Consider the following 22995-nt stretch of genomic DNA (forward strand, 5'->3'; position numbering starts at 1 on the left):
AACCAGAAAAGGAAATCTCAGATATGTACATGCCACTGTAGGCTTAGCCTAAAAGAGAATCACCTCTCACTTCTTAAATTAGAAATTAATGCAGATGTTTTTTATTTTGTATAGGGTAAGGGAGGTATATCCCCTGTCAGTTGTTTTTTTGTTTTCCTTGATGTCCCATAGCCATAGCTAGAAGTGAGAGGAAATCCATCCAAACTGAGGGAAATCCCTAATGTTCACCAGGGGCGCTAGAACTAGTGTTTCCATTGGAAAATATACCCATTATTCCTGTTTTGGTGGTCACTCAAAATTTGAGTTTTCTTTCAATTTCGGTGATAATCACCAGCACAAATAGAGAAGATGAATCTCCCTCCCACAGACAGCAATCAAAGCCTGACAGGTGCTCTAATCCCTCTCCACTTTCTAAAACAATTTTTTTTGCCTTCAATTATACTTTAACTCCAGAATATGCTTTTTATTGGAGTAAAGTTTGCAGCCGTTGTGTTCCCAATCTCCTCATAAAATGGACATACATTTCCAGCACACTGTATGTATTTACTTCATCAAAAGCTGGGAATCCCCTTCCTACTTAATGCTGTTATAATAAACAGATTTTTTTTTTTGAAAAAGTTAATTTGAATAGTACTGTATGTTTTAGATCAAAAATCTGAAATTCCTGCTTCCTGGCAAAATAGAACAGCTACAGCTGTTGAGGAAACTACTGCAATTAAACTGCAAGCTTGGTGGAGAGAACGGTTTGTTATGAAGTGTTGGAATGCCAGAAAATCAGGTATGTTGAAATATTACGTTTTTAAAAGGGCCTACAATCTTTTTGGAAAATACTTCTGTGATCCAAACCAGCTTCCAGTTCAGTGCTTCAAAATATAAATTTGTCAATCAGAATAACCAATTAATTAACCAACAGGTTCATTTTGTTTTCAATCACAGGATATCTCATCTGCAAATCACGTTTAGGGAGTGGTAAATGATATGTGTAGCAGGCACCCAGAAAAGTGTACTGTCTACTCTCAATAGTAATAGTAATTTACATGTAGACTCCAAAAAGGAGGATAATTAGAAGTATTTTGAGCAAAGGGATTTTTTTCTTATTGACCAATGTGCTTATGGGCACACAGGGAACACACCATATGGGAAATAAATTCCTAGTCCTTCGCTGGCCCTGGGTACAGCAATCATTCCATGCCACATATTCAAGTTACACAAAAGGGAGTAGCCATTCTCTTAAACAAATCCCTAAACAAATAGCATATAAGGTTCTTCATTTAATTACTGACCCAGAGGTGATATATATATATATATATATATATATATATATATATATATATATATATATATATATATATATATATATATATATATATATATCCTTATTCTAGAAATGAAAGCGGTGGTGTATGCGTTTGTCAATGTGTATGTCCTTCCTCCCTTTAACCTGATGGTCCTGTATACTATATATGAAACCCCTTGCAATTCTTGAGAGTGTACATAGCTGGGGTTTTTAACTCCATTCTGGATTCACAGCTGAATTACCCCAACCCTATTAGGGCCTATTTGACAGACCTGTTACATTGGGCCCAGGCCTTTGGATTTACATAACCATGGTAGTAGAAATGCCCATTGGTCAGACCTTACTCATTTGTGTCTGCCACTCATAAATCTGGCTCTCGAATAGACCTGGCCTTTGTTAACACCCAAGCTTTATCAGCTATGAAGGAGGAATCCTATTTGTCTTGTCTTTCCGATCATGCCCTCCTTAAGCTCTGTATTGACTTCGGAGGTAGTAGGCACCTGAGTTTCTGCAGGTTGTGCCTAAATGGATACAGGACCAAAAGGTCAGGGAACTTCTTTCTCCTAAACTGGCACAATGCTGGGAGCTTAATGAAGGTTCTGTGTCCATATCTATCCTAATCCAAATCCTAATAAAAATACATTTAAGTTTTTGATTGTACAGTCGTATGCAAACGTTTAGGAACCCCTGGCAATTTCCATGATTATCATTTATAAATATTTGGGTGTTTGGATCAACAATTTCATTTTGATCACTCAAATAACTGAAGGACACAGTAATATTTCAGTAGTGAAATGAGGTTTATTGGATTAACAGAAAATGTGCAATATGCATCAAAACAAAATTAGACGGGTGCATTCATTTGGGTACCCCAACAGAAAAATCACATCAATATTTAGTAGAGCAGAAATAACAGCCTCTAATTGCTTCCTATAGCCTGTAATGAGTGTCTGGATTCTGGATGAATGTATTTTGGACCATTCCTCCTTACAAACCCTCTCCAGTTCAGTTAGGTTTGATAGTTCCCGAGCATGGACAGACTTCAAATCACTCCACAGATGTTTAATGATATTCAGGTCTGGGGACTGGGATGGCCATTCCAAAACATTGTACTTGTTCCTCTGCATAAATGCCCGAGTAGATTTTAAGCAGTGTTTTGGGTTGTTGTCTTGTTGAAATATCCAGCCCCGGCGTAACTTCAACTTTGTGACTGATTCCTTAACATTATTCTCAAGAATCTGCTGATATTGAGTGGAATCCATGCGACCCTCAACTTTAACCAAATTCCCAGCACCGGCACTGGCCAAACAGCCCCACAGCATGATGGAACCTCCACCAAATTTTACTGTGGGTAGTAAATGTTTTTCTTAGAAAGCTGCTGTGTTCTTTTGCCGCCATGCATAACGCCCATTGTTATGACCAAATAACTCAATCTTTGTTTCATCAGTCCACAGCACCTTATTCTAAAATTAAGCTGGCTTGTCCAAATGTGCGTTTGGAAACCTTAAACGACTCCGTTTGTGGCGTGTGTGCAGAAAAGGCTTCTTTCCCATCACTCTCCCATGCAGCTTCTCCCTGTGCAAAGTGCGCGGAATTGTTAAAGGATGCACAGTGACACCATCTGCAGCGAGTTGATGTTGTAGGTCTTTGGAGGTGGTCCGTGGGCTGTTTTTGACCGTTCTCAGCATCCTTCGCCTTTGCCTCTCCAATATTTTATGTGCCTGCCATTCTGTGGTCTTCCATTTCCTCACTATGTTCCTCACAGTGGACACTGACCCCTTATATCTCTGCGATTACTTTTTGTAGCCTTCCCCTAAACCATAATGTAGAACAATCTTTGTTTTTAGGTCATTTAAAGAGTTGTTTTGAGGCCCCCATGTTGCCACTCTTCAGAGGAGAGTGAAAGAGAACAACAACTTGCAATTGGCCACCTTAAATACCTTTTCTCATGATTGGATGCACCGGTCTATGAAGTTCAAGGCTTAATGAGCTCACCAAACAAATTGTGTGTTCCAATTAATCAGTACAAGTAGTTACAGGTATTCAAATCAACAAAATGACAAGGGTGCACAAATTTATGCACCTGTCTAATTTCGTTTTGATACATATTGCGCATTTTCTGTTAATCCAATAAACCTAATTTCACTACTGAAATATGACTGTGTCCTTCAGTTATTTGAGAGATAAAAATGAAATTGCTGATCTAAACACCAAAATATTTATAAATGATAATCTTGGAAATTGTCGGGGGTTCCTAAACTTTTCCATACAACTGTAGCATGACAAAATGTGGAAAATTTCAAAGGGTATGAATACTTTTTCAAGACACTGAATGGTGCTTTTCGTGGTGCATAACATGTGCCTTTTCTGATTTTGTGCTTTATTGAACATGAACCCAATGGTCTTTGACGTGTATCTTTGTGACCACTCCTGCATGGTAGCACAAGCATACTTTCTGTGTCTAGGTTAGGTAATAAGCTAGAATTTAGAGTGCTTAGTATAGGTAGGTCAACTATGTAATTTATTTTTGTATCTGAATTGAGCCTGGGAATTCTCATAGTGCTCTGTTCTGTAAACAGTCTTTAAAATACTTTAAAAAGTATTGAAAAAAGGTTTACGTTTGAAAGTGAGAAATTACAAAGTCTTTTTGTAGCTGTATGACCATGATAAAGCCTTATTGCTGCTTTACAACTTGACCCCTTATGTGACATCTGTGTTACAGACAGTGAAGAACAGCATATATATGCAGAAGTACCCATTCTATAATCATCCTCAATAGAGCTGAATTTAGAAGAGAGATTAAACATACCTTTACCTTCACCGAGTCCTCATGCATGAATTTGTACATTCACTTAGGGTATGATTGGAAGTTTTTAGAGCAGTTTGGGCTTGTCAGAACATGATGACTGATTACAGATACATAACAATGCATCAAAGTTTTTTGAAAGTGTGACTTTATTATAAAATCCCAATGTTTTATCCTGCATTCTGCTTTTTTCTTGGATTATTCATGTCAGTTTATCAGAAGTGGCATCTCTCTGCCACACACAGCTTTCTATAAATTGTCAGATTTATCTGTTCTCCTCTTAATATAATGTGGCACAGCAGCAAGAGCCTAGCAATTAAGTATAAGATCTGAAAAGTAGTCTCATAGTGCTTGGAAGCATTGACAGATGAAACATGAGAGGTGTTTACTGTACTCGTAAGACAGGTAGACTACATTCAGTTTCCAAGCAACAGGACTTTAAATGCATTACTAAGGTTTAAATGCAAAAAGAACAATTTTTTTCCCAGAAAACTTCATTGAACTCAGCAGCTATAGCAAATAGCATTCAGATTTATTTGCACAGATGAGCAAAATAATCAAAATCAGATTGTGTCTTGTAACTCAAAATCATTCAACGTATCCATAAATCAATCATATCCAGCCCTAAGCGAAAAATAAATCTGCTTACAGGTTTGAAAACCTGAATTAAATGCATGTAAGGCGCACTAAAGGTACCTTTTTCACCTTGGACGCCATCTAATTGTCTGTCATCCAAGCTCATATACCCTTGGTCTGTGAATTGGAGTTATTTAAGATTTTGAAATTTATTTTGCTAACAAATGTTACTTAACATACAATCCTCTTTAAAAATCCAAGGCAAAAAGCAAAACTTCCACAAAATGGCTGGACCACTTAAAATAATAAACATATATTGCATTTTACTATTTGTAATGATTTGTTTTAGTATCTCGTGCTTAATATACATTTTTACGTGGTTTTGGTTTATTTGCTGGTGTCAGGATCACTTAGTGCACCTGCTACTCATTCCAGCATTCCGGTGTCGGCTGTTGCATTTCCCCTGTCTGTGTTCACCTGGAAGGTGATTGATCTGGTCAGTCACCTAACATAAGCAAACCAAACACTCTATCCCTCGCTTGTGATAGAGACAGTATACCTGCATTGTTCCTGATTAAGCTTCCCATTTGTCTGCCCTGCTTTGCTAATCTGGATTTCCCTGTGTATGACCTGGATTGGATATTGGACTGTTTCCTGAACCCTGCCTGCCTTTTTACCTGGACTGTTATTGGATCAGATATTGGACTATTCTCTGAACTCAAAATGCCCTTTACCTGGACTGTCATAGAACCACGCTATCTGTCTGCTAAACGGCAAGTATCTGTTTGCTTTGCTCAGTTCGTGTCTGCCTTGGCGTGGTGGCCAGGCACTATAGCATTGTGTATAAGTCCTGGGGGCAACCAAGTACCGGTAGGCCTGCTTGTCTTAAGGGAAAGGGGATTGCTATAGGTGGAGCACATAGTAGCTAGCTATAGTGTTTGACCACCTGCGTTGGGGTAGACGTGACATTTGTGACAGCTGGTTGGTCAGACCAAGGCCTACTCCACACTAATAAACAATTGTTCACTTTTGGGGGTTTTCAACATTCAGGTACCTTGAGGATACTCATGTTAATAGGGCGGATACTGCCATACACACATTATATAGACTTTATATGTTTTAATTTTTTTGGTGGGGGTTATAGTGTTTTATATTTGCAACAATAATCTGTATATTTTTCTGCATTCTTTATTTAAGTTTTATTTAAGTTTTTTTTTTTAAATGATGCAACAAATATACTGTAGATCAATATGATCAGCACATGGAAAGGTTACAGTACAACATTATAATCATGGAACAAGCAACACAATCAGATATAATCTAGGATTTTTTTAAATATTTCTATATTATTTGTATGGCGCAGCCATTTTATCGGGGTTGTGCTTTTTCTTGTTTCCTTGTTTGCATGTTTTTTGTTTCTAATGCCTGGCTAGCACACCAAGGTGGTGAAGTCCAAAAAAATGTTATAGCATTTAAAAAAAAAATATCTACATAACATCAAAAACTGGCTAAAAGAACTAAGGCATACTTAAATTTGTATAGATTGCTTTATCCATGTTTGCTTATAATAAAATCACTAATCCATTGTATAACCACACGTGGAGAGCATGGTCTTACTTTCGATATTCCTCCACATTTAACAATTTTTTCTCTACACCACTGTGAGACACAGCCAACTCCAAAGTCCTTCCTTGTTTTGTTGTTTCTTTTTTTATCAACTCCCCCCCCCCCATGTGTGTGTGTGTGTGTGTGTGTGTGTGTGTTTTTCTCTTCTTTTGGTGGCATTTCTTTTATTTCTTCTTTTTTATTTTGTTCTTTAATTATCAATACTTGTTGGGTATCAGGCTATCTTGGTCTTGCCTGAAAGATAATTGTCTTTACCTACCTACTATTATCATTGTTTGGTTTCAACAGAATACCCTATGTTTGCTATTCTATGAACCTATGACTGGTACTGTCTCAGGACTAGTGTGTTTTGTATGCTAATAATTAAGGCTTGATTTAATGACGGCATTGTAATCCACTATTTCTGTTTAATTTGTGTGACAAATGTTTCATGTTTCTGTGCTATGTCCTCTATGATATAATTTACTGTGAGCTTTGATGTTTGTCATCTCTGTAAACTTTCAGTAAGCGACAGGACACTGGGAATGCTCTTGTTTAAGAGCTGTGATTTTTTAGGTTCCAATAACTTGAGTCATAGTCATACTATAAAATGCAATCAATTTGTTTATATATCTCATGTTAAAAATAAAGGAAAAATATAGACATTAAAAAAACATGGAAATAATTCATGTTTGATAGCCATAAGGTAAATTCATTACAGTTGCTTGACATGGTGTAGCAATCCTGACATGTTTCAACATGTGATAGGCTTCCTCAGGGGATGTATGATAACATACCTGGACAGGTTAATCAAATTCAGAGGTAAAGTATATGTACACAAAAATTGAGTATCCACGTTAATATGTGAAAGCAATTGTATTCATATGGTAGTTTGACAGGTTTAACTAAGTTTAATTATACGGGAATATCAAGATCCATAAAAATCAGCAATAAATCAACATTCAATAATGTAAAGACAAAGATTGTTGAATGACATCTTACCAAGGTTGGCAATGGTTGCAACAACACTGAATCCACAAGGATTGTTCAAACAAATTATACACCAGGGAGGAGAAATGGTATCCCTCCATAAACAAATTCAATAAGGCTCCATTTACACTAATGCGTTTTTTGATGCATTTTGCAGAAATGCAGGGACATTTTTTAACATGGTTTCCTATGGAACATGTTCACATCAATGCTTTTTTGTGCCTCTGTGCGGCAAAATCGCGGTAAAAACACGTGTCGAAAAACGCAGCAAGCACCGCAAAAAGTACTGCAAAAACGCTCAAAAGAAACATGCATAGGTGTGAATCAAGCCTTAATGAGTTTAAAACATAAAATGACTATGCCTTTTACAACCCTAACCATAAAATTATACAGGATTACACTCTAAAATGGCTAATGATACCCAAGTCAGTTAAGTATCTGCATCAAAAATAACAATCCATCTGTATGATTAATTTACCACAGCAATGCAACTGATAGCACCACCCGATTTGGTACACTGGTATAATGAACATTTCTGTTTTTGTTCAATATTTAGGAACCAAAGAAAATACAATGGTTAAGACAACCTTGGACAGAATTTCTATTGCCGTTGAATCAAATGCTGAACACTATGGTATTGGCCTTCTGAGGTATGTATGAACTGCACAGATTTGTTGGATGTAATATATGTGTGATTGTTAACATGGGCATTGTAGATTTTGCAGTCAAAGGACCGTTAAATGCTATGCAGAGTAGAAAAAAAAATACAAAATATTTGTCAAATACTATATACTGTCTAAACTAAGCACTTCAAGATCAGGCACATATAAACATATATATTAATTTTGTACAGCGACTCAGATTTACTAAACCAGTAGAGTATGTTCAATTTCAGAATGAACCTTTGTGAAACAAAATAGAATTTTACTTTGCAAAGAATACCCACAGTTGCAAGTAAATAAATAATAAAAAAAAACAACAGGATTTTATACTTGCTGATAGAAGTCAGTGCAACTTTCCTGCATTCACTAAGCTAATTAAAAACGTACTCTGCAAAGACAAAATCCACTTAGCTTAGTGAATGAGGCGAACTTTTGCAATATCAGTCATTTCTTTTTTTTTTTTTTTTAAAGAGCCTATTGGGGTTCTTAATGAAATAAGTGCAAAAATCCAACAACTGCACACATCAAAGCTTACAAAATTCTGATTGTAGTGACTGGCTCAAATGAGTCTATCACACAGAGATAACAAGGATACTTTCTTTGCTTGGCTCAGCTCCTGCAACCACCAACGCTTACAAGAGTACTTAAAAGAGATTATTGATAAAAAAAAATAAAAAAATCCTGCTTGTTAGAACAGAACGTACCTACCATATTTAGCCAAATAATTATCAAGAAATTGAATATGTCCTCCAACAAGGCATTTAGTATTAGCAGTGTGCAATCAGTCGTGATTGTGTTTACCCAAAGTGTTTTTCGGTAATGCAGCTTCATACCTCCAAACTAGTAGTAATGAAGGTTTATCAATAATCAATGTGCAAAGTGTTGAGGAGGCCAGGTTCTGTACCCTCTGTTTGAGAAGCTCTGTTCTCCTTTGGTTTAACTGCTCAAGGTTTGTGGACTGCCCAAAAAAGCTAAAAAGCTGTGGCATTGTTTTCTGGAGGGAAGGATATGAGGAACAAGCACCTAGAGGTGCCTGCAGCAGGTCCCCAAATCTTCCTGTCTTGGCTGAATTTCATGGCGTTCTTCAACACTAGTGTCAGAGCTTTCAGCAATGCCTTCCTTCACACATCCCCATTGACCTATTACTATGATGAACATCCTTATTGGTCAACAGGAATGTGCAGGTAGGCGCAGATAGGCAAGCTTCCTGAATGAGAGCCAAAGATTTGACTATCAAAAATATTAAAGATTCACGTTTAAGAGGAAGGTTGCAGAGGCTGATGTGGGTATGAAATGTGGACAGTTAAAGTTACCGGCACATACTTTCAACAGTTACCTCCCTCCCCCCTTCAGTGGCAGAATAATAGAAAACCCAATCAGGATGTATTCCGTATCTAATTATAGCAAATATTATTTTATAGGTACTTGCTCAGACACAGCCCTGTTTCACATGATTATCCCTGCTATGAAGATGAGCAATACAGGATAACGTTCACTGATTATTCAGCTACCTACACAGATCAGCCCGCAAACTCATGGTTTGTGGTGTTCAGGTAAAATAGAGCACTATGACTTCACATTCATTTAGCTGGTAATACAATATTTTGTTTTTAAGAAGGAACTTTTCTTTTTTTTCTAGGGAAGTATTTCATGTCTCAGAAGATATGCTTGTTGTTCCCAAGATGTATACTAGCATCCCGGTCTGTGCACTCCATGTTGTAAACAATGATACACTGGAGGAAATCCCCTGGCTGTTTAACAAAGTAGTACCTCACCATTATACCAAAAACAAGGTGAGTGATCAGCAGAAATTCATATGACATTATTATTATTGTTAACTTTTGTGCCACAGGAGAACAGCTCTTTTGTTAGAATGCACTAAATTATTTACTTTGTTGCTGCCTCAGTGGAACAGTTTACACTGAAACCAATTAGAAATCTTCTGATTATAAGGTTAATGTGTTTGTTCAGTAATATGGTACAAACAGTGCTTAGACAGTAGAAACACACCAGCAGCATGCAGAAGGGAGATTATTGAAAATGCAACCAATTCAAATGTGTACTCATTTTTGTCATTAAAGTGTATGTCAATCGAAAATGTTTTCTTGTTTTGAATAGTGGGGAAAGATTATACTGCTATCTAGGGCTCCTTTATTGTGGCCATACACACCTTTTTTATTCCAATCAAACGCTTCTCATAGAGCGATCTAGAGTCAACAACCCTTTCCACACAGGAAAGTGGATTTCGATTAATAGTTAGGATACGATTGCATCTCTGTTTCCACTATGTAATCTCAAATTCTCCTCAGTTTCCAGTGGAGCAATATAAGATTCAGGTGTCCTGCTTGAACTTTCACCATTAAAATGAATAACCTCTGCCGTGGTAGTCCTTCACCATATCGGAACAATGCATACTCACCACAAGGATATGCTGGAGAGCTCTGTGAACAGGCTACATAATCATGGTTGCTTGTAACCGTAAACGGAAGCTCCTGAAGACGTGTGATAGCGCAAAATGGCGTTGAACTTAGTTGTATAATGCCAAAGGTCATGCCACTATCCTCTGCAGAATTGGTGGCCCCTGATGTAACTGTTAGAAGCGGCATCTGTAACGTAACCCTGGATGTTTTTACACTGTATTTACATTTCAAATCACCATTAAATGACTGCACTATGAGAGTTTTCTTTTAATGGTTGGTGATTCTTTGTGGATGTGAATACACTTACTGACCCCTGGTGAAAGTGAAGGAGACTGGTTGTACCATACCATCTGTGAGGGCAAGACCTTGATGGATACATGTAACAAGTGTTTTTATTGCTATATCTTGACAGCATATCCTTCTGGCGAGTGCGCATTTTTACTGTACTGTGAAGGACTATCACTGCGAGTGTTATGAATTGTTATGGTGAATGTTCAAGCAGGACACCTTGATCTTATATTGTATCACTGGAAACTGAGGAGTGATGTTCACATATTATGATATGACACTTTGGTAGAAAGAGTGACTTTACTATTTAAACATTTAGGGACATTAATTACCGGTATATTTCATAATTTGTAGGTATTGAGCAGTGCAATCATTTTTTTATTGGTGTGTTTACCTATTGCAGTGTTTCTCAACTCCAGTCCTCAAGGCGCCCCAACAGGTCAGGTTTTTAGGATTTCCATTATTTTGCACAGGTGATTTGATCAGTTGCACTGCCTTAGTAATTACCACAGCCATTTCATCTGAGGGAAATCCTGAAAACTTGACCTGTTGGGGCGCCTTGAGGACTGGGGTTGAGAAACACTGACCTATTGCATGTGGCTTTTTCTTATTCTTATTTTATTTTATTTTAATAATGCTGACTTTATTATTATTCTCATATTCTGATCGCTTGAAATACAATTGTATTAATATCTCAGGGCTGCTGACAGATAAAAAACAATTGAAATTTTCCACCCTAGTCAACTGACTGATTGAATCTATTCTAAAGAGAGTCAAAATCGAAGGGAAGTTATGACTGTTCAGTTGTTTGTGGATGTGATCATTTTAATCAAATTGCACATTCATCGGATAATAAAATCGAAGAGCGTGAAGCAACCATTAGATAGATTTACTCTTACAACCTGCTGTGCTAACATTTTTCAAGACAAGTGAGAAGAACTCTCTAACAGTAAGACCCGGTTCACACTGGGGCGACACGACAGGCGGCTCAGCCGCCTGACGTGTCGCGTCCCATTCAATGCAATGGAACCGTTCTAATAGGAGCGACGCAAGTCGCTCCGACTTAGAAAAAGGTTCCTGTAGTATTTCGGGGGCGGCTCGGGGCAATCTGCATTTACTTCTATACAGAAGTCGTTTTGCGAATCGCCTCTGAAGTCGTCCTCAGGACGACTTGCAGAGTCGCCCCCGAAGTCGTGCCACCTATGTGTGAACTGACTCTAATGCCGCGTACACATCAAACTGATGAGAACGGTCTGATGGACCGTTTTTATCGGACCAAAACGACCGTGTGTGGGCCCCATCGGTTATTTATCCATAGGTTAAAAAAAAGCAATCTTGTTTTAAATTTAACCGATGGATACCTAACCGATAGAACAAAACCGATCGTTTGTAGGCACGTCCATCGGTTAAAAATCCAGGCATGCTCAGAATCAAGTCGACGCATGCTTGGAAGCATTGAACTTCGTTTTTATCAGCACGCCGTTGTGTTTTACGTCACCACGTTCTGACACGATCGTTTTTTTAACCAATGGTGTGTAGGCACGACTGACCATCAATGTTCATCCGCTGACACCCGCAATCACATAGGGACCAATGTATGTCCCTTTTTCGTCCGCACGTCTGAAAGGGCCCTAAAGCAGTTTCTATGTTTTCTCTCTGTACATTCTAATGATGTGAAACATCCACAAAGATATGATAGACATAGTGCAAGTAATGTTTACCAAAGGTTTAGGTCAAATGAGGTAACTTAAGAGCCATGTTCAAAATATTTTATGTGCTTGGGTGATTATGTGTAAAACTGAACTGTAAGAAGTGTGAATTTTAATAATGGTTCCAGTTTAAAAATACTTTTCTAAAATAATACACAAGAATCAAATAAATAAAGGGTAACTTCTACCTTGTCTATCCTGCTTCTGTGCAAAAGTACAGGTGACCTTTTAGAATGCAATGCATTAAGGCTCACTTAAAGTATGTCCAGCCCAATTTTTTTTTTTTTGGATAGGGAGGGGAAGGATAAGAACTCATGTTGGTTGTTACTGTTATTGGGGGCTCATTAGGGAGATTTATCCTGACTTGTCCTGCTGACAACCGTATTACTAGACAAAATGTAAGTGAAAATCAGAGTAAAGGGTGCTGAATACAAATGCACGCCACACTTTTCAGATATTTATTTGTAAAAAAAAATGGAAAACCATTTATCATTTTACTTTCACTTTACAATTATGTGCCACTTTGTGTTGGTCGATAAAATCCCTTTACAATACATTATTAGCCATATTCAGGTAGGACGCCGCATCTTTAAGGCGGCGTAGCATATCGTATTTACGCTACGCCGCCTTAAGTCAGAGAGGCAAGTACTGTATTCACAAAGCACTTGCCTCCTAACTTACGGCGGTGTAGCGTAAATGTGGCCGGCATAAGCGCGCCTAATTCAAATGAGGATGGGGGGGGCGTGTTTTATGGAAATGATTGGTGACCCGGCGTGATTGACATTTTTTACAAACGGCGCATGCGCCGTCCGTGTACATATCCCAGTGTGCATTGCTCCAAAGTACACCGCAAGGACGTATTGGTTTCGATGTGAACGTAAATGAATTCCAGCCCCATTCACGGACGACTTACGTAAACAACGTAAATTTTTCAAATTTCGACGCGGGAACGACGGCCATACTTAACATTGACTAGGCCAGCTAGGGGGCAGCTTTATCTTTACGCGGCGTAACTCTTACGGAAACGGCGTATCTTTACTGCGCTGGGCGCATGTACGTTCATGAATCGGCGTATCGAGTCATTTACATATTCTATGCCGAACTCAACGGAAGCGCCACCTAGCGGCCAGCGTAAATATTGCACCCTAAGATACGACGGCGCAGGCCATCGTATCTTAGATAGGTTTAAGTGTATCTCAGTTTGAGCATACACTTAAACTTACGACGGAGCAGATTCCGAGTTACGTCGGCGTATCTACTTATACGCCGGCGTAACTCTCTATGAATCTGGCTATATGTTTTTGGTTGTAACATGACACAATTTGGAAAATTTTAAGGGATATGAATACCTTTTCAAGGCACTGTATATATCCAAGGTTTAACAATATAAGATGTCCATATATAATTAATTTGCAACATACAGTGACAGGTGCTTCAACAGCCATGTATGTTTGTATGTGTATATATGTGTACATATATATGTGGGTGAGTGTGCAGTTCTCGCCCGAACAAGAAGACACAGGCAGCAATAAAATGTTTTGCCTTTGTTTATGCCCATGCTGGAGAATTTCTCTGTTACTTGCTATATCCTGACAAGAAATCTACTCAATAGGGAGAGACATGGATAATATCCTGAAAGTGGCTCTATGTTTTACTGTAGCTGGTGCTGGGCTTTTATTTAAAAGTGTTGGATAAACATCAGCGTTATTTTATTTAAAATCATAGAATAGTACATGTATGTACTTTCAAAAGCTGTCACTCTCTGGGGGCACTGAGTAAAGGCATATCTAAGAATTCCCTGTTGTGAATACATTACATTTATTCATCTATAGTTTTTAGCAAAAGAAACAAGGCACCCTAAAGCTTCTATCCTGCTGAAAGAACACATTTCTATTCTGTAGATGTGGGGAATTTACCTTCAGATGTAATGCCTCAGCTTCATATCTGTTCTTATATTAGAAATATTATTGTAATACATTTACTGGTATATCTTTTTTTAAATAAGGTAAAATAAACCATAATTTGTTCTGTAAAGTTCATATACAGTGCCTTGCGAAAGTATTCGGCCCCCTTGAGCTCTGCGACCTTTTGCCACATTTCAGGCTTCTAACATAACGATATAAAACTGTTATTTTGTTTGGAAGAATCAACAACAAGTGGGACACAATCATGAAGTGGAACGAAATTTATTGGATATTTCAAACTTTTTTAACAAATAAAAAACTGAAAAATTGGGCGTGCAAAATTATTCAGTCCCTTTACTTTCAATGCAGCAAACTCTCTCCAGAAGTTCAGTGAGGATCTCTGAATGATCCAATGTTGACCTAAATGACTAATGATGATAAATAGAATCCACCTGTGTGTAATCAAGTCTCCGTATAAATGCACCTGCACTGTGATAGTCTCAGATTTCCGTTTAAAGCGCAGAGAGCATCATGAAGAACAAGGAACACACCAGGCAGGTCCGAGATACTGTTGTGGAGAAATTTAAAGCCGGATTTGGATACAAAAAGATTTCCCAAGCTTTAAACATCCCAAGGAGCACTGTGCAAGCGATAATATTGAAATGGAAGGAGTATCAGACCACTGCAAATCTACGAAGACTTGGCTGTCCCTCTAAACTTTCAGCTCATACAAGGAGAAGACTGATCAGAGATGCAGCCAAGAGGCCCATGATCACTCTGGATGAACTGCAGATATCTACAGCTGAGGTAGGAGACTCTGTCCATAGGACAACAATCAGTCGTATACTGCACAAATCTGGCTTTTATGAAAGAGTGGCAAGAAGAAAGCCATTTCTTAAAGATATCCATAAAAAGTGTTGTTTAAAGTTTGCCACAAGCCACCTGGGAGACACACCAAACATGTGGAAGAAGGTGCTCTGGTCAGATGAAACCAAAATCAAACTTTTTGGCAACAATGCAAAACGTTATGTTTGGCGTAAAAGCAACACAGCTCATCACCCTGAACACACCATCCCCACTGTCAAACATGGTGGTGGCAGCATCATGGTTTGGGCCTGCTTTTCTTCAGCAGGGACAGGGAAGATGGTTAAAATTGATGGGAAGATGGATGGAGCCAAATACAGGACCATTCTGGAAGAAAACCTGATGGAGTCTGCAAAAGACCTGAGACTGGGACGGAGATTTGTCTTCCAACAAGACAATGATCTAAAACATAAAGCAAAATCTACAATGGAATGGTTCACAAATAAACATATCCAGGTGTTAGAATGGCCAAGTCAAAGTCCAGACCTGAATCCAATCGAGAATCTGTGGAAAGAACTGAAAACTGCTGTTCACAAACGCTCTTCATCCAACCTCACTGAGCTCGAGCTGTTTTGCAAGGAGGAATGGGCAAAAATGTCAGTCTCTCGATGTGCAAAACTGATAGAGTCATACCCCAAGCGACTTACAGCTGTAATCGCAGCAAAAGGTGGCGCTACAAAGTATTAACTTAAGCGGGCTGAATAATTTTGCACGCCCAATTTTTCCGTTTTTTATTTGTTAAAAAAGTTTGAAATATCCAATAGATTTCGTTCCACTTCATGATTGTGTCCCACTTGTTGTTGATTCTTCAAAAAAATATTACAGTTTTATATCTTTATGTTTGAAGCCTGAAATGTGGCAAAAGGTCGCAAAGTTCAAGGGAGCCGAATACTTTTGCAAGGCACTGTACATTGAATTTGTGTAGAGTTCTATTCACCAGAGTCTAAATGAACTAATTTAGCATTTCCAATACATACCTTTTCAATACAAATGCGCATCCAAATTTATCTTTTGCTGATCTACTTTATAGTGCATGAAAAAAACATAAACCATAGTTTTAGCGCAGGGAATAGTTACTGACCTTATCGACCTTTTGTGTGCGTGTACAATCTGACACAACTGAAAGAAAGAGGAGATCTCCCCCAAGTGAGGAGAATTCCCCCTTAGACTTAGTTGTCACCTTAATATGTGTCCCCATTGGAATATTTCCCCCCTCACCCCTTGCTCAAGTTTGAATAGCCTATCACTTTCTGGTCCAGTGACATTGGTCACCAAAACCTATAGTGAGAATCAATCTCCTCAGCATGGCAGAAACAGCTATTAATACCTGACAATGTTGCATAGAGCCAAGTTTACTGCATTGTCTAACCCTGATGCCATATATTTACAGCAATTTTAAGTCTGACTCCATGAAAAAAAAATACATTTTAGATCGAGTGCAAGAGTTAAAATTCCTCAAGTTTTTGTTTTTTTCTGCTCAAAGATGGCAGCTTTCTTGGTTGTAAAGTGTTTAGTTCCACCTTTTGTACACTTTTAAAATTACATAGACATAATATAGTTTCCCTCTCAGACACTACAAGCAAAAAAAAAAAGAGACAGGAGCAAAAAGTCAAGAAACATAGGAGCAAGGCCTACATACAGTGCCTTGAAAAGTATTCATACCCCTTTTTACATTTTCGACATTTTGACATGTTACAACCAAAAATTGAAATTTATTTTATTGAGATTTTATGTGATAGACCAACACAAAGTGGCACATAATTGTGAAGTTGAAGGAAAATGATAAAAATCATAGAAAGTGTATTTATATTCAGCCCCCTTTACTCTAATGCTGCGTACACACGATCAGTCCATCCAATGAGAATGGAACGAAGTTCAATGCTTCCAAGCATGCGTCGACTTGATTCTGAACATGCGTGGATTTTTAACTGATGGTTGTGCCTACTAACGATCGGTTTTGTCCTATCGGTTAGGAATCCATCGGTTAATTTTAAAACAAGTTGCCTTTTCTTTAACCGATGGTTAACTAACAAAAATGTAGAGGCCGATCTGCTAAAAGTCTTAAAGGGGTTGTAAATGTAATTTTTTTCCCCTAAATAGCTTCCTTTACCTTAGTGCAGTCCTCCTTCACTTACCTCATCTTTCGATTTTGTTTTTAAATGTCCTTATTTCTTCTGATAAATACTCACTTCCTGTTCGTCTATCTGTAACTACACGCAGTAATGCAAGGCTTTCTTCCTGGTGTGGAGAGAGCCTCTTGAGGGGGAAGGGGGCAAGCAGGAGGGTCAGGATGCCTACTAACACACAGCTCCTTTCTCTATCTGCAAAGTAGAGAGTGTCCTGACCCTCCTGCTTGCCCCCTCCCCCCTCAAGAGGCTTTTTCCACACCAGGGAGAAAGCCTTGCATTACGTTGTGTAGTTACAGACAGAAGAACAGGAAGTGAGGATTTCTCAGAAGAAATAAGGACATTTAAAAGCAAAATGGAAGGATGAGGTAAGTGAAGGAGGACTGTACTTAGGTAAAGGAAGCTATTTAGGGAAAAAATGTTTTACCTTTACAACCCCTTTAAGATTTACTGATGCTCCGGGGCTCTGGGCTTCAGCAAAATTACAGCTGCCAACAAGAAGAAAACAGGAACAAGGCTGGAGACAAATTACAGTACACACTAATTTTTGTAACGTAATTATTAATGTGGCATGTATGTTCCTTGTTAAAGAACATTATATTTTATCAAGTTGTGATGGGTATAGTTCCACTTTGAAGACCTTAGATCTAAATTCTAGCTTTTACTACTTGTTACCACATACTAGTGTTATAAAAATGGCTGCTATGGCCATTCAGCTCCTACAAAAATGTATGTCATCTGATTATTTATATTTAAATAATAGTTATTCATGGTATTCAGCAAGGTCAATCTCATACCTGCAATACCATAATCATGTACAGCGATTTGTAAATCATGTAACCAAAGTCAGATAGGTGAACAAATAATTGTGGTTATTTTTCAAATTACTTTTGCATGCCTTTTTACCTACAGCTATCTATTTGCCCCTAACTACCTACCCACTGACAGAGGAGAGGTAATTGCTTACTACTTAGTCCACAACTAAACCCTTTTATCTTTGCAGCCAAGGACGCTGCTAATTTGGCCTCAGTTGGATCTGCAGTCACCATGTTTCTGCATGTTGATTACATAACACCATCCATTTAAAGACTTGACAGTTCAGTTTAGAGCACAAGCAACTGTGACAGATATTCACTGAATGTCTTGAATGTAACTGTCATGGAAAACAGTAAAATTGACAGTTAAGTCGACCACTGCCTTGCTAAAGAAGCTGAGGGTAAAGTTGGACTGGCCAAGCATGTCTCCAGACCTAAACCCTATTGAGCATCTGTGGGGCATCCTCAAGCGGAAGGTGGAGGAGCGCAAGGTCTTTAACATCCACCAACTCTGTGATGTCGTCATGGAGGAGTGAAGGAGGACTTCAGTAGCAACCGGTGAAGCTCTGGTGTGCTCCATGCGCAAGAGGGTTAAGGCAGTGCTGGAAAATAATTGTGGCCACACAAAATATTGACACTTTGGGCCCAATTAGGACTTTTTCACTTAGGGGTGTACTCACTTTTGTTGCCAGTGGTTTAGACAATAATGGGTGTGTATTGAGTTATTTTGAGGGGGCAGCAAATCTACACTGTTATACAAGCTGTACTTTCACTACTTTACATTGTAGTGTAATTTCTTCAGTGTTGTTGCATGAAAATATATAATAAAATATTTACAAAAATGTGAGGGGTGTACTCACTTTTGTGTGAGATACTGTAAATTTGCTTGGAAAAGAATAAATGTTGATTGGCTGCTGTAGTTTCTACCCTACTAATTATCACATACCTGTCAGTAGAGCCTGATATAATGCAGAAGACCTCTCTTAAACCTCTGACTCTGGGACCCCTGATAGTATAGACAGACACAGGAGTTCAGAGGGGCAAGAGTGCCTGCAGGTCTTGCTAGCAGTAGGGCAAGTGTCCACACTGGGCAGGAAAAGTCGTCAGGTGGCTTTGGGAAGCAAGCAGGCAGCTGGTACTGGTGGCAGCAGACATAGTAGCAGAGTCAGGCAGGCCAGATCATTCACAGACAGGATGGATTGGATACAGGGCACAGACAGGAGCATGGTCAAGAAACAAGCTGTGTCTGAAACTGATCAGTAAATTAGGAGCCAAAGGAGATGACAGGGACAGAAAGCAGAGGTCAATGCAGGTGGAGTTCAGAGAATGGTCAAGACAAGCTGCATCAGCAACTGGAAGCGAGGTACAGATTGACAGGATCACAGGTTAGACAGAAGGCTAAAGACAAATCAGCACTGGTCCTGAGCAGGACCGATCCTAGGGTCACAGGTGCCTGGGTGCAGAAATATTTCTGGTGCCCTCACATGTGCATGGTCATTTTACTAACTCCTCCCCTTTACAAATGTTTCTATGGCAACGACTCAACCACAGAGATGCCCCCCCCCCCAGCACTGCCAGTCTGCCCTATGCTCACACCCCAGTTCTGGATGGACACACACCTATGCTCAGAACACTAGTTTTGAACGGACACAAACAAGGAGAGGAGGAGGGAAGGGAGAGCTCTTGCACTTCAGCACCCCTCCTCTGCAGGCGCCCAGGTGCGAGGCACCCTGTGCACCCTGCCTAGGATCGGCCCTGGTCCTGAGCACTGGCTGAGTTTAAATAGCCCATTTGTTGGCAGTATCTGTCACTGGAATGCGCAATGGCTCATGTGCGTGTGCGAGTCTGCGCATATGCATTAGCCAGTGCCTAATTCTTGCAAGCACGAAAGGAAATATGTTTTAGTCTGTGTACAGAAGTCCACCTAGAGAAGTTATCTTTTCTACTGGCATGCCCATCCTGACTAAATGTCAACACAAAGTCCTTCAGTGCTTGCATCTATAGCAGTTTACCAGTATAACGCAAATAAGTGATTTTCACAGCAATTTTTTCATTATACCAGCATAAGTATACTATAGTTTAAAAAAAAAAAAACATTCTGTGAATCATCAATACTATTTTTACTTTATTTATTTTGTCTTTAAAGTAAAACAATGTTTATGTTCATGTTACAGAAGGGATACACTTTTGTGGCAGAGGCACATACTGGGGAGTTTGCCATATCAGCTGGGAAATTGAGATTAAGGCTTATTGGTGCCTGTTGCCCTTTACCTTCACTGTCCCGTGACATGGTAAACAATTATTTTTCTACAAGAGAAATCAGAGACTACTACATACCTCAAAGCAAAGATGTGATTTTCAGGTAAGTCTAAATGGGATTTTCATTAGATGAATGCCTGGGAACCACCAAGTGAATTTTTTTTATATCCTAACTCCCCACATTCACTGCCTTTTAACCCTCGTGTTTTTTTCAGCTTAAAGGGGTTGTAAAGGTTCTTCTTTTATTTTCTAAATTGGTTCCTTTAGTCTAGTGCATTGTTGGTTCACTTACCTTTTCCTTCCATTTCCCTTCTAAATGTTTTTTTTCTTTGTTTGAATTTCTCACTTCCTGTTCTCAGTAAGCTTTCCACCATCATCCGAGGGGTGGAAAGTCATTTAGAACAGCTTACTGAACACCTTACTGAGGAGGAACAGGAAGTGAGAAATTCAGACAAAGAAAAAAAACATTTAGAAGGTAAATTGAAGGAAAAGGTAAGTGAACCTATTTAGAAAAAAAAAAAAAAACGAACCTTTACAACCTCTTTAATGCATCCTATGCATTAAGCTGAAAACACCTTGTGTCCCGTCCCCCCCGTCCCCCGAGCTGAGTCATACATTCGGCGGCTATGTACGCAGAGTAAATGACCCGGGAGAGTGCCCGCAAAGTAACCCCCTCTGGGAAGAGCTTCCCAGAGGGGGTTAGCTATTGCGGGGAGGAGCCATGGGACCCCAGAAGAGGACGATCGGGGCCACTCTGTGCAAAATGAACTGCACAGTGGAGAAAAGTATGACATGTTTGTTATTTAAAAAAAATTAACCTTTAGTACCACTTTAAATGTTTCCCAGTTGTTCAGATAATAACCTGTTATATCACAAATTACTGTAAAGCCAATAATTTTTTTATTGCCCAGTGACCTGGACTGTGATTTAGTTACAAGCAGTCACTTGCAATTATTTCAATTTATTCAGTACTTATTCTTAAATGCCAATTTCTACATGCTGATTAGTTGCAATGGATTACTGCACAGAAGGACAAGAACTCTTTTTTGGATAAGACTTTTTTGTTATCAAGGAAATTAAGTGAAGATGTGATGTGATGAGAGTTGTAAATGCTGATATCAGGCCGGGTCATCCATGTACTGAATTTTCTCTTTTTCAATGTCATATTTTGTTACCGTACTTGGTCTTTTTTGTATTGAAGAGATTTATACAAGAGTACTTTCAGTTTAGACTAGACAATTATGCAAAGTATCCTGTTTCATCTTTAGATAAAATTCTCAACACATAGGTTATTCATTCTTTGTACAAAGCCATAAATCTCCTGTCAAAATCTGTCAGAAGAACACTTCCTGTCTGTGCTGTTTCTGTAACTTAATGAATTCTGTGCTCTGCCCTTGTGATAAAAGGTACACCATAAAAGCAGCAATAGAGCATATTGCAACAGTTCACGTGCATACCTCAAAGTCAGATGTATTCATCAAGGTGCAGATCTTTGATAATGATGAAGAAGTTGCAAGTGTCACCGGCAAAGGTCAAGCAGTGATTCCTGCGTTTTGTTTTTTGTCCAATGAAAGACCTTTAAGTTCTTTTTGTAAGTAATTTTCTACCAGCATCTATTTCTGTACAATATGCAAATAGACATTTAAATGTGTAATTTATTAAATTGTGGTTATGAATTGTAAAAAAAAAATGTAACTGAAAAAAAAAAAGTTCTGTGAATATCTGTAGCTAAAGAAAGAAAGAGAGATGATAGATAGATAGATAGATAGATAGATAGATAGATAGATAGATAGATAGATAGATAGATAGATAGATAGATAGATAGATAGATAGATACCGTATATTATAATTTTTTTGTATAATCTTTATTAATTTTTCTTTTTTTACAATCAATAAACAAACATATAACCAACAAACATGGAAAAAAAAAATAAGATATATTTAATGTTAACAAGTAATGCTGCGTACACACGATCGGTCAATCCGATTACAACGGTGTGATGGACCATCGGTTAAAAAAATTGAAACTAGTTTTAAAACTAACCGATGAATACCTAACCGATAGAAAAAAAATGATCGTTTGTAGGCACGTCCATCGGTTAAAAAATGCTCAGACTAAATTAGGGGACGGGAGCGCTCGTTCTGGTAAAACTAGCGTTCGTTATGGAGATAGCACATTCATCACGCTGTAACAGACAGAAAAGCGCGAATCGTCTTTTACTAACACAAAATCAGCTAAAGCAGCCCCAAGGGTGGCGCCATTGGATTTGAACTTCCCCTTTATAGTGCCATCGTACGTGGTTTACGTGACCGCGTTCTGACACGATCATTTTTTTAACCGATGGTGTGTAGGCACGACTGACCATCAGTCAGCTTCATCGGTTAACTGATGGAAAAATCCATCAGACCGTTCTCATCGGATTGACCAATCGTGTGTACAGGGCATAAGTGTAGGCAAACAGCTACATACATAGTTGAATAATCTCTATAAAACTCTGGTTTACCTGCCAAAAATGTGTAATTCAACTCAACAATTTTTTTTATGCAGATACATATCTAGAACCTTAACATTTGCTTTTTTCTACTGTGGTCTAAGCATTAGAACATGAACAACGTGTGATCACTTAATGAAAGAGTAGCAACCCCTTACAAGAAGTTATCTCTATGTCTTCCC

General features: G+C 38.6%; 1 protein-coding gene across 1 annotated transcript in view; it reads left to right on the top strand.

Annotated features, from left to right (window-relative positions):
* Positions 1 to 22995, top strand: part of ADGB (androglobin) — a 422664-nt gene that overhangs the window by 292846 nt on the left and 106823 nt on the right. Inside the window, exons 22-27 of the mRNA XM_040350874.1 lie at positions 647 to 778; positions 7831 to 7924; positions 9358 to 9489; positions 9576 to 9729; positions 20237 to 20424; positions 21728 to 21912. Coding sequence (XP_040206808.1) covers positions 647 to 778; positions 7831 to 7924; positions 9358 to 9489; positions 9576 to 9729; positions 20237 to 20424; positions 21728 to 21912 — 885 coding nt within the window. The remainder of the gene's footprint in view (positions 1 to 646; positions 779 to 7830; positions 7925 to 9357; positions 9490 to 9575; positions 9730 to 20236; positions 20425 to 21727; positions 21913 to 22995) is intronic.

This window comes from Rana temporaria, chromosome 4, assembly GCF_905171775.1.
Source record: "Rana temporaria chromosome 4, aRanTem1.1, whole genome shotgun sequence".
Taxonomy (NCBI): Eukaryota; Metazoa; Chordata; class Amphibia; order Anura; family Ranidae; genus Rana; species Rana temporaria.